Source organism: Antechinus flavipes, chromosome 1 (genome assembly GCF_016432865.1).
Source record: "Antechinus flavipes isolate AdamAnt ecotype Samford, QLD, Australia chromosome 1, AdamAnt_v2, whole genome shotgun sequence".
Lineage (NCBI taxonomy): Eukaryota > Metazoa > Chordata > Mammalia > Dasyuromorphia > Dasyuridae > Antechinus > Antechinus flavipes.
The window spans coordinates 573,735,856-573,755,584 of NC_067398.1; the positions used below are offsets into that span (position 1 = coordinate 573,735,856).

At 33.4% G+C, this 19,729-nt stretch overlaps 1 protein-coding gene across 3 annotated transcripts; it reads right to left on the bottom strand.

Annotated features, from left to right (window-relative positions):
- Positions 1-34: 34 nt before the first annotated feature.
- On the bottom strand, positions 35-19,450 carry C1H8orf88 (chromosome 1 C8orf88 homolog). 3 transcript variants are annotated; one of them, XM_051970832.1, is made up of 6 exons: positions 19,244-19,450; positions 11,965-12,063; positions 9,577-9,650; positions 7,576-7,651; positions 5,525-5,631; positions 35-2,196 (listed from the first exon to the last, which is right to left on the bottom strand). In XM_051970832.1, the coding sequence occupies exons 2-6, from the start codon at positions 12,041-12,043 to the stop codon at positions 2,173-2,175; spliced, it is 360 nt and encodes a 119-aa protein (XP_051826792.1). In that variant the 5' UTR covers positions 12,044-12,063; positions 19,244-19,450; the 3' UTR covers positions 35-2,172. The 3 variants fall into 3 exon arrangements, with proteins under 3 accessions (XP_051826792.1, XP_051826790.1, XP_051826791.1); XM_051970830.1 differs by having other exon boundaries at positions 7,576-7,654; positions 19,244-19,449; XM_051970831.1 differs by lacking the exon at positions 19,244-19,450 and adding an exon at positions 16,463-16,566 and having other exon boundaries at positions 7,576-7,654.
- Between the last annotated feature and the right edge of the window lie 279 nt (positions 19,451-19,729).

Genomic DNA, 19,729 nt, shown 5'->3' on the forward strand with positions numbered 1-19,729 from the left:
GCCAATTCTATTGAAGACAAACATTACAAAATAATAACTCTCAACTCTTTTAATTTATATACAAAGCAAAGCGCAACATTACTGGAGATGTACAATGATTATTTAAACATGCTATACATATGTACAAAGGCAAAGAGACAGAATATAAAAAGTCTTGCAGCCTCATTCTGAATATGTACAGTAACAAAGGATCAATTGACTTTGAAAACCCATCAAAATTTTATCACCGTAACAAAACTCAGTGTACAATTTCTGCTTAATCTTCCCCTGAAAAAAGTTGGTTTCAAATGGCTAGAATAAAATACAGCTCCCAAACGCAACTTTTTAAATGATAAATAAAGGCCAGCCATTGTTCAGCTGGTCATTTTCAGCATCAGATTTTAGGAACCACATTAAGTCTTTTAATACGGTGTAGTCTTCAATGTCTGGCCCATGGTAGCATGACATTTTAAGTGTTCTGCCCACAGCAATGGCTTATCCAACAGATTTTCAGCATAAGGGCTTACCAGATTCCAAATATACATAAAATTAGGTTTTATAGCTTTTTAAAATTATCAATAAAGGGACTCAAATAAGAAAAGGCAATTTAAGATGTGAGAGAATTTAATCACATGTGACAAGTCTGACTGCAATAAAACTATTACACAGGTAGAAGAATTAGCAAAGTAAAAAGCTGTTGTTTTAAAAGGGTGTTATATGCAACAGCTCATCATAAAAATTTCACTTTAGATTTTAAATGAATGCCTTCTCAACACTTCAGAGGGAACCTTTTCCTGGGGAAAGTAGGTGAGTAAGGGATTGAAGTTTGAAGACTTTAGTCTAAAAACTAGGATCTCAGGAAAATGGCTCTAAGACCTGAAGAGAAAAGGGATTTACTTAATCAAATTAAAAACCTTTTGTTTTCTACAAAGGGAAATCCCTTTAATGAAGGTGAGAGGGATTGACACTTACCTTTACACCATTTTTACCCTTTGCCAAATAATAATTTGCTCCTGGTACAGAGAGCCACTCTTTCCTATTCCTTTGACCCAGCCCGGGAAAAATGAACAAAATAGTTTGCTATTTTCTGTCTTGGTGGGGAGGGGGAGGGTGAAGTTGGGGGAGACAAAAACCCATCCAGATGAACCTCCTCAAAATAATGGTTCTATAACTGGTAAGTGGCTTTTTGACACTGAGCTGGAAAACACTTTCCAGTAATATTTGGGGTGGCTTTTTCATTACAGAATATCCATGGTATAAAAAAATTTTAATTTTAGGAATTTTACTTATTAAATGCTTCATCCAAATACTTTCTTGACATTATAAGGAAATTAGAGAGTTGAATATAGCATTGAAGCTTAATGAATGTGCAACCTTACAAATCCCTAACATTTTCCTTTTTGGTTATGAGAGTAACAGTCCTTTTTATAAAAACTCTGAACTACTTTTCATAGTCTGATCTATAACATAAGCAGTACTTTTTGCAGCTCCATAGTTCCATTTGGAATCACTAATACAGCTTCCAATTAGTTTGTCTCTGCTAACAATTTTAGGATTGCCATGACAATGTTTATTGTCCAACAACCTAAAAACCACTTGGCCAGAAATGGCTATAAGAAATTCTCCTCTCTGTCTTTGAGAACCACACCATTACATTTACTCAATCAAATTAAGGCTTTGAGGAGATTACAAAAGATTCTTTCAAGTGTTGGTATAAAGTTACTGGAAACAAGAATAAAAGCAACTTTAAAGGCAACAAAAGATTATGTACTATATACATAATATAGTAGCAAATATTTTATATTTGAGAATCGTTACAGCTTGCATTTCCATTCCATTATTACAAATGATGAAAAACAAAAAAAAAAAAAAAAAAATTGCAAGTAACGTGCAAATTATAAATACCGGGTCTTCCCACAAAACTAAGTAAATTACTACTTTCCAGTGTTATTTCCCAAATTATGCAGTTGCTTGCCTGCAAAAGCTGAAGCTGATTAGAAAGAAAGTTCTTTATAGTTTAAAATATTTCTTACTCATTTTAGGGAAAACCAAATAGTCAACCATTGAAATGAAAAATAAATTGGATTGTCACAGTCCATCGCAGTTATTGTTACTAGATCCACTTCATTTTTAGGTGTCCAAAATATAAAATGAACGATTCTTTATCTTCAAAATCATCTGTTCTTATAAATGCTACTTAAAACTTTGGTTGTTTTCCTGAAACACAAAAGAAAGTTCTCAATAAATAAAACCCATATTCATAATTTTTTTAGTTGCCTATGAAATCAATATTCTTAATTTAATGTCTAGGACATGTCAGGTATAGTAAATTGATTAGAAACCATACTATTACATAATATCTTGAAGTAATTTGACTAGAAATAAAACAATTTTTATTATATTCAATAGGGCAAAATGTTGCTCTAAATACAATTCAGGAATGCAGATTTTCTATGTGGTCTTCACACTATAATATAAAACATTTGCATATAAAGCACAAATTCTAATCACTGCAAGGTTTGTTATTTCATGTGAGAAACAGTAAGAAGGCCAATTTGTTTGAAATATATAATATTATTATACTTTATATAAAATATACATACTTTTTATTCCTTAGAAAGATGTAATGGCACTAAGTTGTAAAGGACTTTGAAGGGCAAATGGAGCCCTTTTGTTTGCTCCTGAAAGCCATAAAAACCACTAGAGGAATGTCAATTATCAGACAAATTATCTAAGATAAAAAAGTTTGCTTTTGGTGGGAAGAATGAGAATGAAGGTGGGGAAACAAAAACCCATCCAGATGAACCTTAAAATAATGATTCTATTTTAGAAAAATAGTTTTGCAACTTTGTGAAGGATGGACTGGAGACAGGGGAGGATTGAAGTAAAGATTCCACAAAAAACTTATTGCAATAGTGTAGGCAAGAAGTGATGAAGGTCAGAAATAGAATGAGAAAAATTTAATGAGAATTCTTCTAAAAAAATGTTTGGGCTAACAAGAAATGAGGCAAGATTAATCCAAATAAGAGCTTTTTTCTAACTGTAAGAAATGTTATGTTGTAATTTTATTTTTATGTAATATTTGACAAGAACCTGAGGGTGACTGAGACATAGACCACGGGGGAAGTTAAGGTTTTAAGGACATTAGCTTAGGTAGTAACTTGTTTACTTCCTGTAAGATTTATCAATCTATTGGACAGTAAATCAGCTTTTTTTTTTTTTTTTAAACCAATTGAAATGTGTTATGTGTTTTCTTTTTTGCCACCTTTTATTTTGATAATGTCTAAGGCGCAGAGAAGATATTTCTTTATTCTGTTATGTTCAGACAACAGAGTACTATGTTCAATTTCAGACACCAAATTTTAAAGAAAATTTTTGATTGAAAAGCTAGAGCTGCAGAAAGGCACTCAGGATTATGAAAGGTCTTCACATCATGCAATATGAGAAATCATTGAAGGAATTACAAATATTTAGCCTAAAGGAGACTTAGTAGTAGCTTAGTAGCTGCCTTCAAGTATGTAAAGAAATGTCACACAAAAAGGCACAATACTTCTTGTTCTAGGAACAAAGGTAGGAAAAACAGGTGGAAGTTGTGGACACATATTTAAGATTGAATATATACATTAAAACTTTCTTATTGTTAAAATTATTCCAAAGTAGAAGACTACTAGGGGAGGTGGAAGTCCTCCTTATAATTTAAGGAGTGAGGAACACTTCTAGGGATCATGTGAAAAAATTCCTGTTCAAGTTGAATTAGATGTCTTCTGAGGTCCCTTCCAAGTATGAGATAATACAAATTTCTGAAAATGAGAAAGTTCCAAGTATACCTCAAACATGGAAAGGCTTATTTGTTCTCTAGGCTGGAATGTTCATGATGAAGAACAAAACAAGAGGGATTTTATTCTTCCTTTTCTGAAGTATTCTCAACAGCATTCATATCACCCAAACCTCCTAGTTTTGTCACTCTCCATGAAAAAAGCCAACTATATTAAGTTCTATATGAGAAAAAGCTAAGTTTCTTTGAGAAAACATAAAAGAGGGATGTAGATATTTTACAGGAGAAAAAAAGGAGAAATGATGAAAAGAAGTTGGGAAAAGAATAGGAAGCACAAGGAAAGGATTTGTCAGACTCAAGCTCAAAGAGAATAAACAAAGCCTTCTCTTGATTATTCATAAATATCTACTGAAGTGGCTATATTTCCTCACATAAATGAAAACACTTTTTCAAAAAAGTAAACATCCCAACTGCCATATTTTCTAAATATTTATTCTATAATAATTAATCTGCTTTAGACTAGAAATTGCTAAATTTATGATCCTACACATTTCTGCTGGTTTGCTCATATGTTTCAATAAGTGCTATTATTTTTATGGTTGCTTAAAAAACTTGTAAGAGAAAATCAAATGAATTGTTGCATCAAGAGAGCCAGATAAAATGGCACCATAGGATTTTGAGGTGGAAGGCATCTTTAAAAAAAACAAATCTACTCAAACCTCTTAATTTTATAGTTGAGGAAGGCAGAACTTCAAAAGGTTTCATAAATGTGGTTAAATATAACACAGACAATATTAAAATCTATATATTCCAACTTTTAACTTCAATGCTGATATTATTAAACCTAAAAAGTTTCCTTTCAAATTGTTGCTATTACATCTCCTGAATAGTTCTACTGAAAACACTATCTAGGCCAAATCTTGGGCCTCACACATGCGGTTTTGGTCATTTAATCCATCAGTATTTATATGCAGAATGCAACTCAGGTAGTATTTTCTAAGTAGGCAATTCAATCACTCAACTAGCATTTATTAATGTGCCGGGCATTTTGCTAAGCTCTGGGGATACCATTTATGCTCTCAAGAGGCTTACAATTTAATAACTGTGGCTCAGTCCGTGCATACACGTGCAATTTAAAAAGAGGAGAAAATTTTCCTAAAGATGTTACTGCTTTATCTTCCAAGAACAGATTTTTAGACCTAAAAGGAATTTTTAGAGTTATGAAAAACTCTCTCTAAAACATTCCACTCAGCAATCACTTGAGAATCTGCTTTTTGAAGACTTCTGATAATGCCAGATTCCCTTTGAAAACAAACTATTTTGCTTTTGGATAATTTTATTCAGCTGGAATCTGTTTCTCTAAGATTTGTGGCCTCTGATTACAAATCTGCCTTTTTTTACAAAGTAAAAAAAGTAGGGGCAGTTAGATGATGCAGTGAATAAAGCACCAGCCCTGAAATTAGGAGAATCTGAATTCAAATCTGGCCTCAGACCCAAAATTCCTAACTGTGTGATAATGCAAGTCCCTTGACCCCAATTGCCTCAGCAAAAAAAAAAAAAAAAAAAAAAAAAAGTCATTCCTTCCTCCACAATAGCTTCTACAATACACTGAATGCTTCAAACATTTCCTACATCTTAGCTTTACGGTTCCACATTAGTTTTGTATTGATCTAAGCTTGGAGAAATATACCAAATCACAAAGAATTAGAAACTTAAGAGACACTCCAATCAATACTTGTTGAACTGAACTGATTTAAAAAAAATACTTACTGGCTTCTGGAGTACAATGGGATGATCAGGCAGAAAGTCTGGCTTCTTTCTACAGATGGAAACACTTGAAAGCTTCAACAGGAAATCTCTGCTATATTTAATTCTTTCTGTATACATTAAACACCAATTAGAATTTGACTAAGTAAAATTTTCTGCTATATAAGTTTTGGCATATTTCTTTTATGTTTTCTAGATTGAAAAGGTTATTTTTTGGAGGAAAAAAAGTTCAAGTTAATATTTCCTCAACTATATCAATTCCCTTCAATTATCCCTTGTTCCTGTGAATGAAACAAGAAGCCAGACAGCCCAGGAAAGAATAAATGGTCTGTTGAAAGGAAGGTGAATGCTTGAGGGAATAATTTCTACAGGGACTCTTTTAACTAACCCTCTATGGTCCAATATCTAGATAGATGAGGCATTCCTTGGTGCTGCAATGCTGCAAGTTTTGTTAAATGCAACTAATGTTTCTATTTCTAATCCAATTTCTAAAATATTAGAGGTTTTAATTACATGAAATATACTTCAAAACATCAGCCCTTTGGCTAGTACCTTGGGAAAGAAAATATTTACTTCAAACCCACATTCCAATTTATACTATCTGGGAAAAAAAATTAACAAAGGAAGTCACAAAAGTACCATAAGCTATAATACCTATTCTATTGCTATATAAATATAACATCACTACCTCAAAATGATATAGCATTTAATAATTTACCCTCAATTGATCTTCACAAAAACCTCATTATGGTCACCAATTTAGATATGGAATAAGAAACAGATGAAAGAACTTTTGACGTAAGATCATGGCTAATGAATAAGCCAAGATGAGAACCTAATTCAATCTTCAAACAAGAATTTTTATCAACGACTTTGCATCTTTGCACTTTGGATCACCTATCCAAAAGTCATACATGGTATATAACTCTTTTTCATTTGATATTTATCCTGGCCTCATCTCACAAAACTTATTAGCTATTTACTTTAATTAATAATATTTTCTTATTCAAAGAAACATACAAAATTAAAATTAATAGTATTTCTTTTAATTATATTTTGTTGGCTCCAGTTCTATTTAATGTAGGCAACTCCACTGATATAAAAATAATAACACCTATTTTCAAGAAAATATACATTGTCTTTTTATGTGAATGTTGTTGTGCCTTTATTTTTTATTTTTTGGCTTTTTTCTCATCCTTGGAATTATCTACTGAAATTCAAGGAGAATCTACATACTGGGGAAAAATAATTTTAAAAATCATACAATAAAACTTTAGCAAATTGTGCTTATTGTTTTAGATGTGAATAAATTTAAATATTTTGTATGTTCAGTCCTATACATGTTAATACAATATCATGCACAAAGATGATAATCAAAAATATCTGTTGAATAATTAATGTTTCATCTTTAAATACTACAAAATTCTAAATAGTAATTAGAAGCAATATCATTTGCACATAACATACTAAAGTAGCTTGTTCTCTAAAGCAGTTTAAACATGCCAAATAAAATCTTATTTATAACATTATATTTATTCTTTCAGCAAACCTTTTCTTTACAGATACTACAAATGACCTAGTCACAGAATATTCTTTATAAGCTATAAATTAATAAAGTATGAATTAATGAAGTTTTACTGTTTAAAAGATGTACCAAATACAGAAAAAACGTCAAAAATAGAAACAACATTAATCTTTACAACCAATGTTTCCACATAATTAATCACTACAATATTGTTAAGCAGTATCTCCCCCTTTTGGCATAATGTAAATATAATACTTTTCCCAAGTAGTTTCAAGTTAATATTAGAAATAACTGGAAATCTGAGATGCAAGTTTCTTCATGAAATATAAAGTAGAATGGCAAAAAAAAAAAAAAAAAATCTATCTTTCAACAACAAGAAAGTCTAAAGTTGTAGGCAAGTTGCCTAGAATACAAAAGGTTTTTAGCCAAATTTTAAATTTCATTAGTTAACAACTGTATGTTAAATTGATTTACATCTTAATATCAAAAATACTGCCTTTATTTATTTGGGGATTTAGAGAAGGTTTACCTTTTTTGACTGGAGACTGATGCTGCTGTGGTTGACTAAGACCTTGAGTGAAGGTTTGCATTCCATTAGTCTTACACTGCTGAACAGGAATAAAATGTACTTTTAAAAGCCCCAATTTTAAGTATTTCATGTTTCTCCACTTTATTAAAAATTATTTATTCCAATAATTTAAAATGTCAAAGTATAGATTTTGGCTTAAATATTAACTAAACAATGTACTATTTCATTTGATCTTATCTCCTTGGGAGTTTAATTATCATTTTTATACTGATTAGTCTCACATCTATTTATCTAACCCTATCTATATAACTACCTCTTAAGACTTCTCCCAAACTGGATATATCACAGACTCCTTAAATTTGACATAATTCAAAATTGGACTTAGATGTTTTCCTTCCAAACACCCTCCACTTCTGAATTTCTTTAATACTGTCAAGAGCACCATCCCCCATATTTACAAATTAGGTGTTATCCTTGATTTTTCAATCTCTCACCATCCCTATTCAATCTCTTGCAAAATCCTGTGGATTCCATCTTGATAATATCTAGTCAATTGACTCTAAGTGCTGACACCTTGGTACACAATTTCATCATCCCCTTCCTGGACTTTATACCTTGTCAATTGGTGTCTTTGCTTCAAGTGAGCCCCACTTTAGTTCATCCTTATTCAATTATCAAAGTGAACTTTCTGAAGTTCAGGTCTGATCATATCATTTTCCTATTCATTAATTCCAGTGGCTCCTTATCACCTTTACAATCAAATAAAAAATCAAAATCCTCTTTTTGATATCTAAACTACTTCACAATCTGGTCTCTCTTCTACATTAACAGCCTTCTTAAACCACATACTTTGCAATACAGTGACAATGGCCTCTTTGATATTCTTCAACAAGCTACTCATGTCTATATTTCAAGCATTTTTCACTGGTTTTTCCCATGTGTGGAAAAATCCTCCTCTTTTACCTCCTAGACTCCCTAGCTTCAAAGCTTAAAGTTAAAATCCCATCTTCTACAAGAAGCCTTTTGGAATCACCATTAATATTAGGGCCTTCTCATTACTGATTATATCCAATTTAATTTATTATAATCCAATTTAAAGTATATATCTCTTTTCTGTACATAATTGTTTTCATTTTGTCTCTCCCATTAGACTGTGAACTGCTTGACAGCAGGGACTCTCATCTTTTTTCTTTGGAGTGCCTGACATACAGTAGATACACAATAAATGACAGATCCAGGAGCCATCCTTGTAACAGTTTAGCAAAATAAACCAGTATATCAACCAAGTCAGACATTCAAAGTTCTACATCCAAATTGGCCTTCATCTACAAATTAGGGAGAGTGAAAGAATTTCTGATTTCTTATACAAATGCTTTTTATTTTTGTAATCAATGTCGGGGTATCTAGATGGTGCAGTAGAGAATATACCAATCTTGGAGTCAAAAGGACCTGAGTTCAAATTTTATCTCAGACGCTTAACATTTACTAGCTGTGTGGCAAGTCACTTAACCTCACTTGCCTCACCATTCTCCCCCCTCCCCCCCCAAAAAAAAACAAAAACAAAAAAAAAAAAAAAAAAACAAAAACACCTCAAAAGAAATCACACAATGTGATACTTCCCTCCTATAATCTTTCAAGGTACTTTCTGGTTACTTCAATCAGAACTTTTATACTTTTCTGTTGTCATTTGTGTGCCTTTTTACTTTTGGAAGAAATTAGGAGGCACTAGTGTAGGATAAGTTTACAAAGAGATCTTCCACATGAGCAGATTATTTGAGCCTTAATTCTGAGTTACTCAAAATAATTATCAACATGGATGAACCAGTACACATTAATCACCACTAATATATCAATATTTTCACCTTCAACTATGGAAGGACAGCAAGACTTGAATAGGGAATGAATATATTGACTATTACACGCTAGACTATTTAGCCTATGAATTCTTTAAATTCTTTTCATAATTTCAATGATTTATTCTCTAAATATTTGTAAACTTACCCTGCCAACTCCACTTTGTAAACACTGAGTGCTGCATGGACTTTCATTTTGAAAATTAAAGGGAAATGCTGCTCCTGTTGGGACAAGGTATTTATCTTTATTAATTGATAAAAAATAAAACTAAGCAAAAGCCATAAACTTAGTGAGAAGACTTTTTATGGTTTTTAATAGTTGGGTGCCTAAAATAGTCTAGGCAGTAAAACAAAAGTAAATGACTCTTGGATTCCTGAGATTATAATAAAAAGAAGAGTGACTAGCTGAGTCCATCTTCCCTGAGAAAAGAATAAGAAGAAAAAAGCTTAAAAATAAGGCATTTGTTAACTACAAGAAAATATTTTCTATCACTGAATAAATTTATACCTAGGTTTTATTTACTAGATTAGCCAAGAAATCTCCTTCTTGGAGAGCTTTTAAATGTAGGAATGATTTTAATACATGCAATATAAGTATTATCCAATGAAGGAAAGTTAACTGAAAGCATAGGAAGGATATGTCTACACATCTTAGAATTCTTTGATATTAAATTGCTAGGAGCCTTATTATATTAGGTGCATTTTAGTTACCACAGTAGTTATTTTTTTCCACACATAATGATATTATATAACATCAAATTTTTATTCTTATTTTCCATTTTTACTTTTTAAAATTATTTTGTAGGTTTAATATGAATAACTGAAAAAATAATAATAATAGCTGTCTGGAGCAGACAAAAATCTTTATCTAGAATACTTACTCTTTTCAATGAATTTTCCCTTTAAGAATCATATAATTAATCCCTGGAGACATACGGATTTGTTGTAGAATGAAAATAAATGATTGCATTCTTCAAATTTAGAGTGATTCCAAAATCAAGTAGGAAATAAAATGGAAATAACTTTGCAAAGAGATCTTCCACATAAACAGATTATTTGAGTCTTAATTCTGAGTTACTCAAAATAATTATTAACAATGCAATTATTTTCATCCAGTCAGTCTGTCAATCCAGCACCTAGCCTGGTAGAAAATGTAGCAAAAAAGAAGGTTAAAAAAAGTTTTCTTTAATTTGTAGTATAATAATAGGAAAGAGAAAATGAAATAAAGCAGCAGTATGGTATGATGTAGAAACACTAGATTTGCAATCAACACACCCAGTTTCAAATCTGGACTCAACACACACTAGTTATATAAGTATAGATAGGTAAATCACTCACCCTTCTCTGAACCTCAACTTCTTCACCTATCTAAAAGCAACTGGATTTGATAGCCTCTAAGGTTCCTTACAGTTCTTACTCTATGATCCTACAATTGCTCAAAATGAATGTTGATCCTAAACCTAAGAAAGGGACCTATAGAGTATGATTTGAGGGTTAACATTCCTCTAAATCAAAGTTTCTAAGGTCCTTAAACTTATCTTAAAAAAATTTTTTTTGACAGCTGAATTTCAATAACATTTGTTTCCTTGGCAATCTTATCTATTTTATGCATTCAAAAGGGTGGATCCACAAGTTTTACCAAATTACCAAAGGACTCTGACACATAAAAAAAAATAAGCATCCCTGCTCTAAGTAAACAATCAAGGTAAAGGTAAAGTAAATCTCATTATAAACAAATTACTGAAATATAAAAACCACAAATGAGGCTGCTAAATATGAAGGGCTATCTGTACACAACAGTAGGTAGTGCAAAAGGATAAATAATAATAGAAATTTAGATAAGTTTCTGCTTTAATTTAGGTCAGCTCACAAAAGATTCTTACCATGCCTCCCCCTTTCCCCCCACCCCAGTTAGAATTTTCCCAAGCAATCAACAACAAAAAAGTTAACTTTGTGGACTAATGATTCTGAGAATAAAAGGTTAAAATGGGCATTTCTGCAAAATGTATCTTAAAACTTACCTATTTTCCTACGTTTAGTTTTCCAGAAGTCAGATTACCTGTTCCAGCTCAGAGCATAGCCTTAAACTTTACCAAAATAAAGTTATGACATCACAATCACCACAGAATCTACAAGTGCTGTTTTATAACAATTTTTAAATTGCACTTAGATACCTAATTTTTTCAAGGATTTTTCATTCTTCAATAAGACTCTGCAGTGATCATTGTCAATTGGCACAAGTTATGCTGGGGTATTAATCTGAGCAGGAGCCAGTGATCTGCCAAAATGAGACCTGAAACAAAAATACACAAGGTTACTTTTAGTCAAGTACTAATTTAACTCTCACCTTTTGCTGGTCTTTCAGATTATGAGTTAATAGATAATTTTTATTTTTCTTAATATATCAGATATTAGACAATCTTCCAGTTTTCATTTAACTTTCACACAATAATAATATCGTACTTTGAAGCATTAAGCCATTTTTTATTGATTGAAAACAGCCAATATTTAGAGATGGAGCAGCTAGATTACTCACCATGGGGAGAAGACAGATGTCTAACTGGTCTTGCTGGCTGAAGCGGTTTACCAATCAATTTTTTGGTTTCCATTATCATAAAGACCTTGAGGTTCCATACTTTAAAAGAAAAATTATAGTTATATAGTATGGTTTAACTAAGAAAATTTAATTCTCATTTACATTACTTGATTGAATTCATGGAATTTTATAAATTCAATTTTTTATAAAGCTTTTAAATAAGAATAAAGATGCACCAATTTCAAGATAGAAATGAATTCAACAACATTAGTTCAGCCCCTACTATGTAGAGCTTTGTGCTAGCTACTGGAAAGATGACAAGTTTAGACAGGATATGATTACTGATCTAGTAGAGCTAATACAAGGATAAGATACCAAACCAATTATAATTTATAACATAATTAAGCATAACAGACTTGAAAATCAAAATGCTATCTGAAACTCAAGAGATAAGTTTGTTGCTAACATAAGAGAATAGGAAAGATTTCTAAGAAAAGGGAGCTTTCACTTTTAAAGATTGGAGAGGAATTCAACAAGGGGGGAAGACAGGACATCCAAGCATACAGAATATGAGGAAAAAAGGTAAGGTTGCACCAGGTTGTGGAAACCTTTGAAAGCTAGGAAAAAAATGACTTCTGGGGCATCTTAAATTCAACAAAAATACATCCCTAGTCTCAAATTCCAATTCCATCCAGGCTTACGGCTATGGGCTTCTGATTGGCGAGAATTTCTAATTTTTGTCACAGATTAAAACCTACCATGCTACTTTTCTTGACTGAATCAATACTGTACCACCATATGACTATCTCACACCTCTTTCCAACTCTAGCTCTGCAAATACTAACAAAATCAAGTCCACGATTTAGAAAAGACTTGTCAATCAATTGCTCCATGACTTCCAGTCTGGTCACAATTCCCTAATATGTTTTATCTTACCTATTTAGAATATAAGATTCTTGAGGACAGGGACTGTCTTGCTTATTTGTATTTCTCCTTAATTCCTTAATTTCTGACACACAGTAAGCATTAAATATTTCTTCATTCATTAACGTAAGATCACATAACTATACTTCCAATTATCCACAGTCAAAATCATAAAATCATCTTAACTCTTCCCTCTACCTGAATTAAACCTTATTGAATCTTCCTATGCTCGTCACCTACCTACTTCTCTCCATTTGTACTATAATGACCCTCGGCTAGATCCTCATAATTATTTCAGTAGCCTCTTAATTGGACTTCTTGCCTCTAGTCTTTCCCCTCAACAATTTAGCATTGGTATATGTATACTACCAGTTGAAATTCTTAAGGGGCAGACCTGTCTCTGCCAATATCTTATACTTAACTTACTTCATTTTCCCTCCACTCAAGATAAAATCCAAAATCATCTGTTTGGCATTTGAAATCATATTCTGGAGCCAATTTATTCTACCAGCCTGATTCAAATCCAGCCTTAAAACACATAGCACTTAGTAGCTATATGACCCTGGTGTCAAATCACAACCCCAACTGCCTTGGGGAAAAAAAAAAAAAAAAAAACGACTAAGAAATTGCTTTGTAATGTTTTGTGTACACCCACATACATATTGCACATATATCCTGTATTTACTTATTATGTTGTATCACCTCCAATAAAATATAAAGTTTTTTGAGGGCAGCATCTATCTCATTTTTGTATTTTTATCTTCAGCACCTAGAAAATTTGTACCTGGCACATATGAGGCACTTAATAATTCTTGCCTTAAGATAACAACAAAATAAGAGATGACTAAGTGATTAGTAATATATTGATAGGAACAATGAATGGGAGGTAATGGAGAAAGCTAGTTTAAGGAGGAAAAAAATGCTAAACCACTCCAAATATCATGATGTTGAAATGCTGGTAGGACATTCAGAAAGAGTTGGCCAATGATCATCTGAGATGTCAAGACAAGAAATAGATTTAAAAATCATCAACAGAGAGATGAGAATTAATATGATTAATAAGGAAGAAATAACGGAAACAAGTCAAGGACATAACTTTGGAAAACACCCCATCCCTTAAAGAAAACGTCCCTTCCCCTAAGAAAAGGACAGCAAGCAAAGGAGACAAAGATAAAAATGACAAAGAGATACTAGAATTAAGAGAGCATGGTTCAAGAATAAGATAGTATGCTCAACTGCACCAAATGTTCCAGGGAAACCAAAGAAAATGGGGACTGGGGAAGAAAAGTCATTGAATTTGATGATGGCAACTTTTGGGAAAACAACTTCTGTAAAAGCAATAGAGTTTAGTAAAAGCCAAACTGGAAGAATTTATGGAGACAATGGGTGAGAAAGAAGCAGCTAAATTTATCAATCTTACAAAAAAAGGAAATGCAATAGCTTAGATGGGAGCAGAAAGATAAAAGAAATAACTTTTTTTTTTTTTTTTGGATTAGGGATTGTATGTTTGTAGAAAAACAGGGATAATGCCAAGATGTACAAAAAATATAAAAGGAGAAGGGGAAGAAAGAGAAAATCAAGAGCATAGAAGGCTATTGCCTTAGTGAAGAAAAGGCAAACTTCTCCTTTAACCAGAAGGAAAGAAAAAATAAATGATATATGTGTGTATTTATATAGATTTATATGTATATATATAAAAAATTGCTTGAAAGAAGCATTTGGAAAAGAAATCTTAGTTTTCAGTTCTTTTTTCTCAGAAAGAAAAAGTAACATGTCTAACTTTTCAATCAACAAGTATTTATGAAGTGTGCCAGGTACTAGGAATAGAAAAACAAAAAAAAATCCTTAATTTCAAGAAGCTTATATTCTATTAAGTGAAAAAACATTTTTCAAATAATATCTCAGGCAAAATTTGCTAAACTATGTCTATTATCAACACAAAGCCGACACAGTTGCAACTCTGATGCCTCATTGTGGCTTGGAGAAGGCCTTCTGTTCTTTAAGGGTAGGCCACTGGAGTCAAGGCACTGGCTAGAAAATCTACTGAATTTGAAAAAATCTAACTATAGGTTGAACAACTGAAACTCTTTGTCATCTGAGATTCACTAGCTAAACACAGCAAACTCATTAGCAAAATGTTGGTTTTCTGACATAAGCAATTTAGAAAGACTAATAATAATAAGACAGACACAGTAAGACTGTGATCCACATTATTGGAATGAGTGCTCACAATAATGAAATCATGAATCCTTAAATTATCAACACAAATAGATTAAACAACCCCTTATAAATCCCTTTTTTCTTCATCCAGAAAGCCTTAAAAACTCGGCAAATCATGTAGAAATCGGGTTTAAAGGTGCCCAATGTTATACCCTAAGCAAAAAAGTTTCTTTTTCTTTTTTGAGGGATGGGAGGAACAAAGGGGCACAGTTAAAATTAAATGCAAAGGTAAAATAAAAATTCCTTTATTTGAGGAAGAAGGGAAGAAAAGATAAAAGATGAATATGAATGATGTTTGACCTATTTATTTCACAAAGTAATGCCATGGAATCTTTGAGGGCTTGCTTAGGTTTTTATTTTTTAGTCTCTACATGTCTGACTTCAAGGCTATAGTGAGCTCTCCAGGTGAGGAAACCCTCTCCCAATGAAGTTCCACAACCATTCTGAAAAATTACTGAGTTTTAAAGAGAGCTTTTCTGGGACACAGAACTACAACCAATATGTATCAGGGGTTTAACTTAAATCCAGGTCTTCCAGATGTAGAGGCTAGTTCTCTATCACCACAGAATTAAATAGTTAACTAGTTTAAAATTCCCACACTTAACTGTCTCAACCTGAGCCATTTTGGCATTGCTTCCACTACATAACTTGTAGAATTTGGAGAAGAAAGCACTTTAAGAACTTTAAGACACTATATAAATGTGAGTTACAAAAAGAATTTTGAAAGAAAAAGACTATCTACAATTCTATTATTAAGACCACAACCTTTAAATAATGCCCTTTTTAAAAAGAACTATATAAATTTTACATTAAAAAGAAGCTAAATGCTGACAATTTCTATTACTAGTTTGTGATTAAAAACAAGCATTATTCCAAAAGAGCAGTTTTTGTTTATTCAATTTAATATTTAATATTGTCAGGAAGAGAGCATCAAGAATAATTTATTAGTCAATAGCTAAAGAATACCAACATTTGTATTGACACTTTTTTATACTACAATTTTGACTAGTTAAAATTTTAAAGAAGTCTAATAAGGTTTTTAAATGAGGTCCAAGAATCAGTAATACATAAAATGCTTTACTATTTTTAATGCTTTCATAAACATTCTGACAGTTATTATAAAATACATTATTATCTAGCAACTTTTTGCTATCTATGTTGCCTATTACAAGAATTATTGGAAATGTATTAATAGTATACGTACAAGATGTAGCTATATAATAAAAGGAAGCTTCCTACTGATGCTAAAACAAAGGATTTCACATAAAATGAAATGATATACTATATTATCTAAAAACCTATATACAATACAAAATCTATAATTCATAGCTAAAATTTTTTACAGATAAATTACCAAGTTAATAAAGTCTATAAAATAAAATCAGATGCTACATAAATCCCAGTTCCTCATTCACTCAGTGGACAAATCCTCAATGCAGAATTGAAAAAGTTTTCCTCGAAACAGTTGGTATTACCTAGAGCAGGCATTTGTGATGTCAACAGTTGCAAGGGAAACAGAATCCTACATACAGCATTTGGCAGCAAATGGTAAAGACTACCAAAATGTTAATGTATAAAAGTTTTAGCATTTATAAATTTCCTGCTAGAAATTTAGAACTTTAAACATCATTCATTTTGAAACAGCTAGTCATAAATTCAATAAGAGGCCTATAAGTGATTGTTGCTACAACTGTGTTAAAAATAGTGTTTTAAATACAATCACGTTGTAGAAATGACACTGGTCTGAGAGTTACAAGACTTATTTTTCAGTCCCAGTTCTTCTATTAACTAGCTGACTGTAGGTAAGACCATGAACAAGGTGACAATTTCTGTGGTCTGTAGAGCTCAGTTTCCTCATCTATAAAATGGTTGACTAGATTATTGCTAAAGTCTTACTAATGAAATTTAACATATCTATGAATAATATGGAATTCTCTATAGTTTTTTTCTAACCAATAGCAAGTCAAGCATACAAGTATACACATGCATTAACTTGAGGTAAGCCAAAAACATTACCCATTACATAATGTTGCAGTAAAGAAACTATTAACCTTTGGTACTTTGTCATTTATGAATAATGGAAAGAAATAAATTATTAAAAAATATATTATTCAATTAAAATCAAAAATTAAGTACTTCTTGATACTTGGTATCTACCTGTTTAATGATTAATCCAAAACGTAAAGAGCGTAACATTTGTGGATGAAAAATCAGAGGATTAATTGGAGTGTGTCCAGACATCATGCCATTCCCCCCTTAGAAATTAACTATTTAAATTGTATCAATTAAGTTACTGGACCACTTTCTTTTTGTATTACCAAAAAAGTACAGTGAAATTCCAGGTCAAAAGCCCAATTAGTTGCATACAGTTTTAAAATGCAAAATCAGGTACCTAAAATCACCTCTTAAATTTTATTTCTATATCAAATGTGTTATTAATCCTTCCAGCTATCAGGAAAGAGAGGAAATATTTGAGAAATAAAAAAGAAATAAGATAAAGAGAAAAGTTTAAATGATGAAAACAATCATCAACCCATTAATTTTTCCATATGACCAAGAAAATAATATTTAATTTCATGGAAACTCTAAAATCTTAGTACATCACATTCAGAAAATTAAGAACTCTTGAAAATTAATGACACATTTTATGAATGAACATGAAAAGTTGAGAGAGGGCACGTTGTTTTTGCATGTCAAAATTTAAGATAATGCCTGACAGTTACAAAACTTAAAAGGCACTTAAGTGTGTCCAATTACTCATTTGAAATACTGATAGGAAACCGGCAAGAGGGGAATAAGTAGAAGCAGAAATCATCTATGTGGTTCCAGCTGAAGACTCCCATATTACTAATATTCTTTCTTTATCCTGAAAATAATGTCTAAAAATTCAGTTTCACGATATAGAGGGGGGAAAATGCAAACAAAACCCCCAAACACTTAAAAAGTAGGAGGAGCAGGAGAGAACATAATCTTGCCTAAAAACCAAATTAATAATCAAGCTTCCAGGTTTAGCAGCTGATGGCCCAGTAGATATAGCCCCAAGCCTGGAGCCTTCAGACACCTACTAGCCGCGTGACCCTGGGCACATCACTTAACCCTGATTATATCAATTTTCTTATTTATAAAAAGAGCTGGAGAAAGAAATGGCAAAACACTCCAGTGTCTTTGCCAAGAAAACCTCAAATGAGGTTACTTAAGAATCTGAGAAAGACTAGACAATAATAAAAAAAATCAAACGTTTCCTAAGTGCCCAATATGTACTAGATGCTGCAGATACAAAGTGAAACAGTTCCTAACTTCACATTCTAAAAGGGGAGCCAACATACGTACGTATAGGATAGCAAAATAGATACCAAGTTATTTGGGAGAGAATACCAGCAGGTTGGAGGTAGGGGAATGTTCAAGAATGCCCTCATTTAATTAGTCAGATTTGAGCTAAGTCTTGAAAGTCATTTTTTGAAGAACTTTTCTGTGTTAATGTCAATTAACCATACAATACAAAGCTGGCCTTCGTGGTTACAACACAGAACAGGTGCCTTTTTCTTTCACTTTTTCCCAGTTACAGGGCACTATTCACCGGAGGTCCGTCAACTTTAAATATACCCCATCCACTCCCGCCCACCCACACATATATGTAAACGTATTCAGATAATCTTATTTCCATAGATTTGGTTTTCTCTGTAATCCTACTCAGTACTTCTAAGTATTTGAAAACATTTTTTAAGTTGCCAAGGGGGTCCATCCACTGGACACACACAAGAGGTTAAGAAACTCCTGATATAGGAAAGAAAAGAGTGCTATAAACACAAACAAAAACACTTAAGGGGAAAAATAAAAACTAACAAGCCCAGGCCAGTCACAAAACCACTGAACTCATTAACAGGTATTAAGATCCCCAGAGGTGGCGGGGCAGACACACACAAACGAATCCCTCCCCGCCCCCTCCAACTCTCGCTCCTCCGCCCTAGGCCTGGGAGGGACCCGCCCCATGACCGTAACCGCCCTCTCCCATCCCCCACCGCATCCATTCCCCCTTCTCTTCCCACACAAATCCCCTTCAGGACAACCCCTCCTCTTTCAAAATCGCCCCTCCCCCCATCCCCAGTTCCTCCTTCTCCGACGACCCGCCACCTACCGCCTCAGGATCGGAGAGAGCTCGGGGCAGGGTGTCCGGTGCGGCACCGCGGCTTCCCAGCTCTGGCACAACGACCCCCGGCGCAGCCACCCCGTCGGTCCTCTTGCCTCCGGTCGAGGGCACCGTTCCCTCCTCACGCTGCCTCCTCCTCCTCCGGGAGCGGCCGCGGGGTCGGGAGCGGGATCCCGACTGGGGCTAGGGGGCGGGGGAGGGGCGGGGGAAGGGCAGGTCTGGGTGGGGCCGGGGAGGGGCGGGGAAGGGGGCGGAGCCTACGAAGAGTCAGGGGCAGCGTCTCGCCCCTACAGGAACCGTTAACGGGCGGAGCACGGGCCAGCAGGTGCTCGCGTGCCGCCCAGGCTGAGGACGAAGGGAGGGGGAGTGGGACTGGGAGTGGGAGCGGGAGCAGGGGAAAGAGTAAACTGGGAGAGGTGGTAAGGCGCTTCTAAAACCGCCCCTCGGGCCCAGGCGCAGTCTTACTGTGGGGCG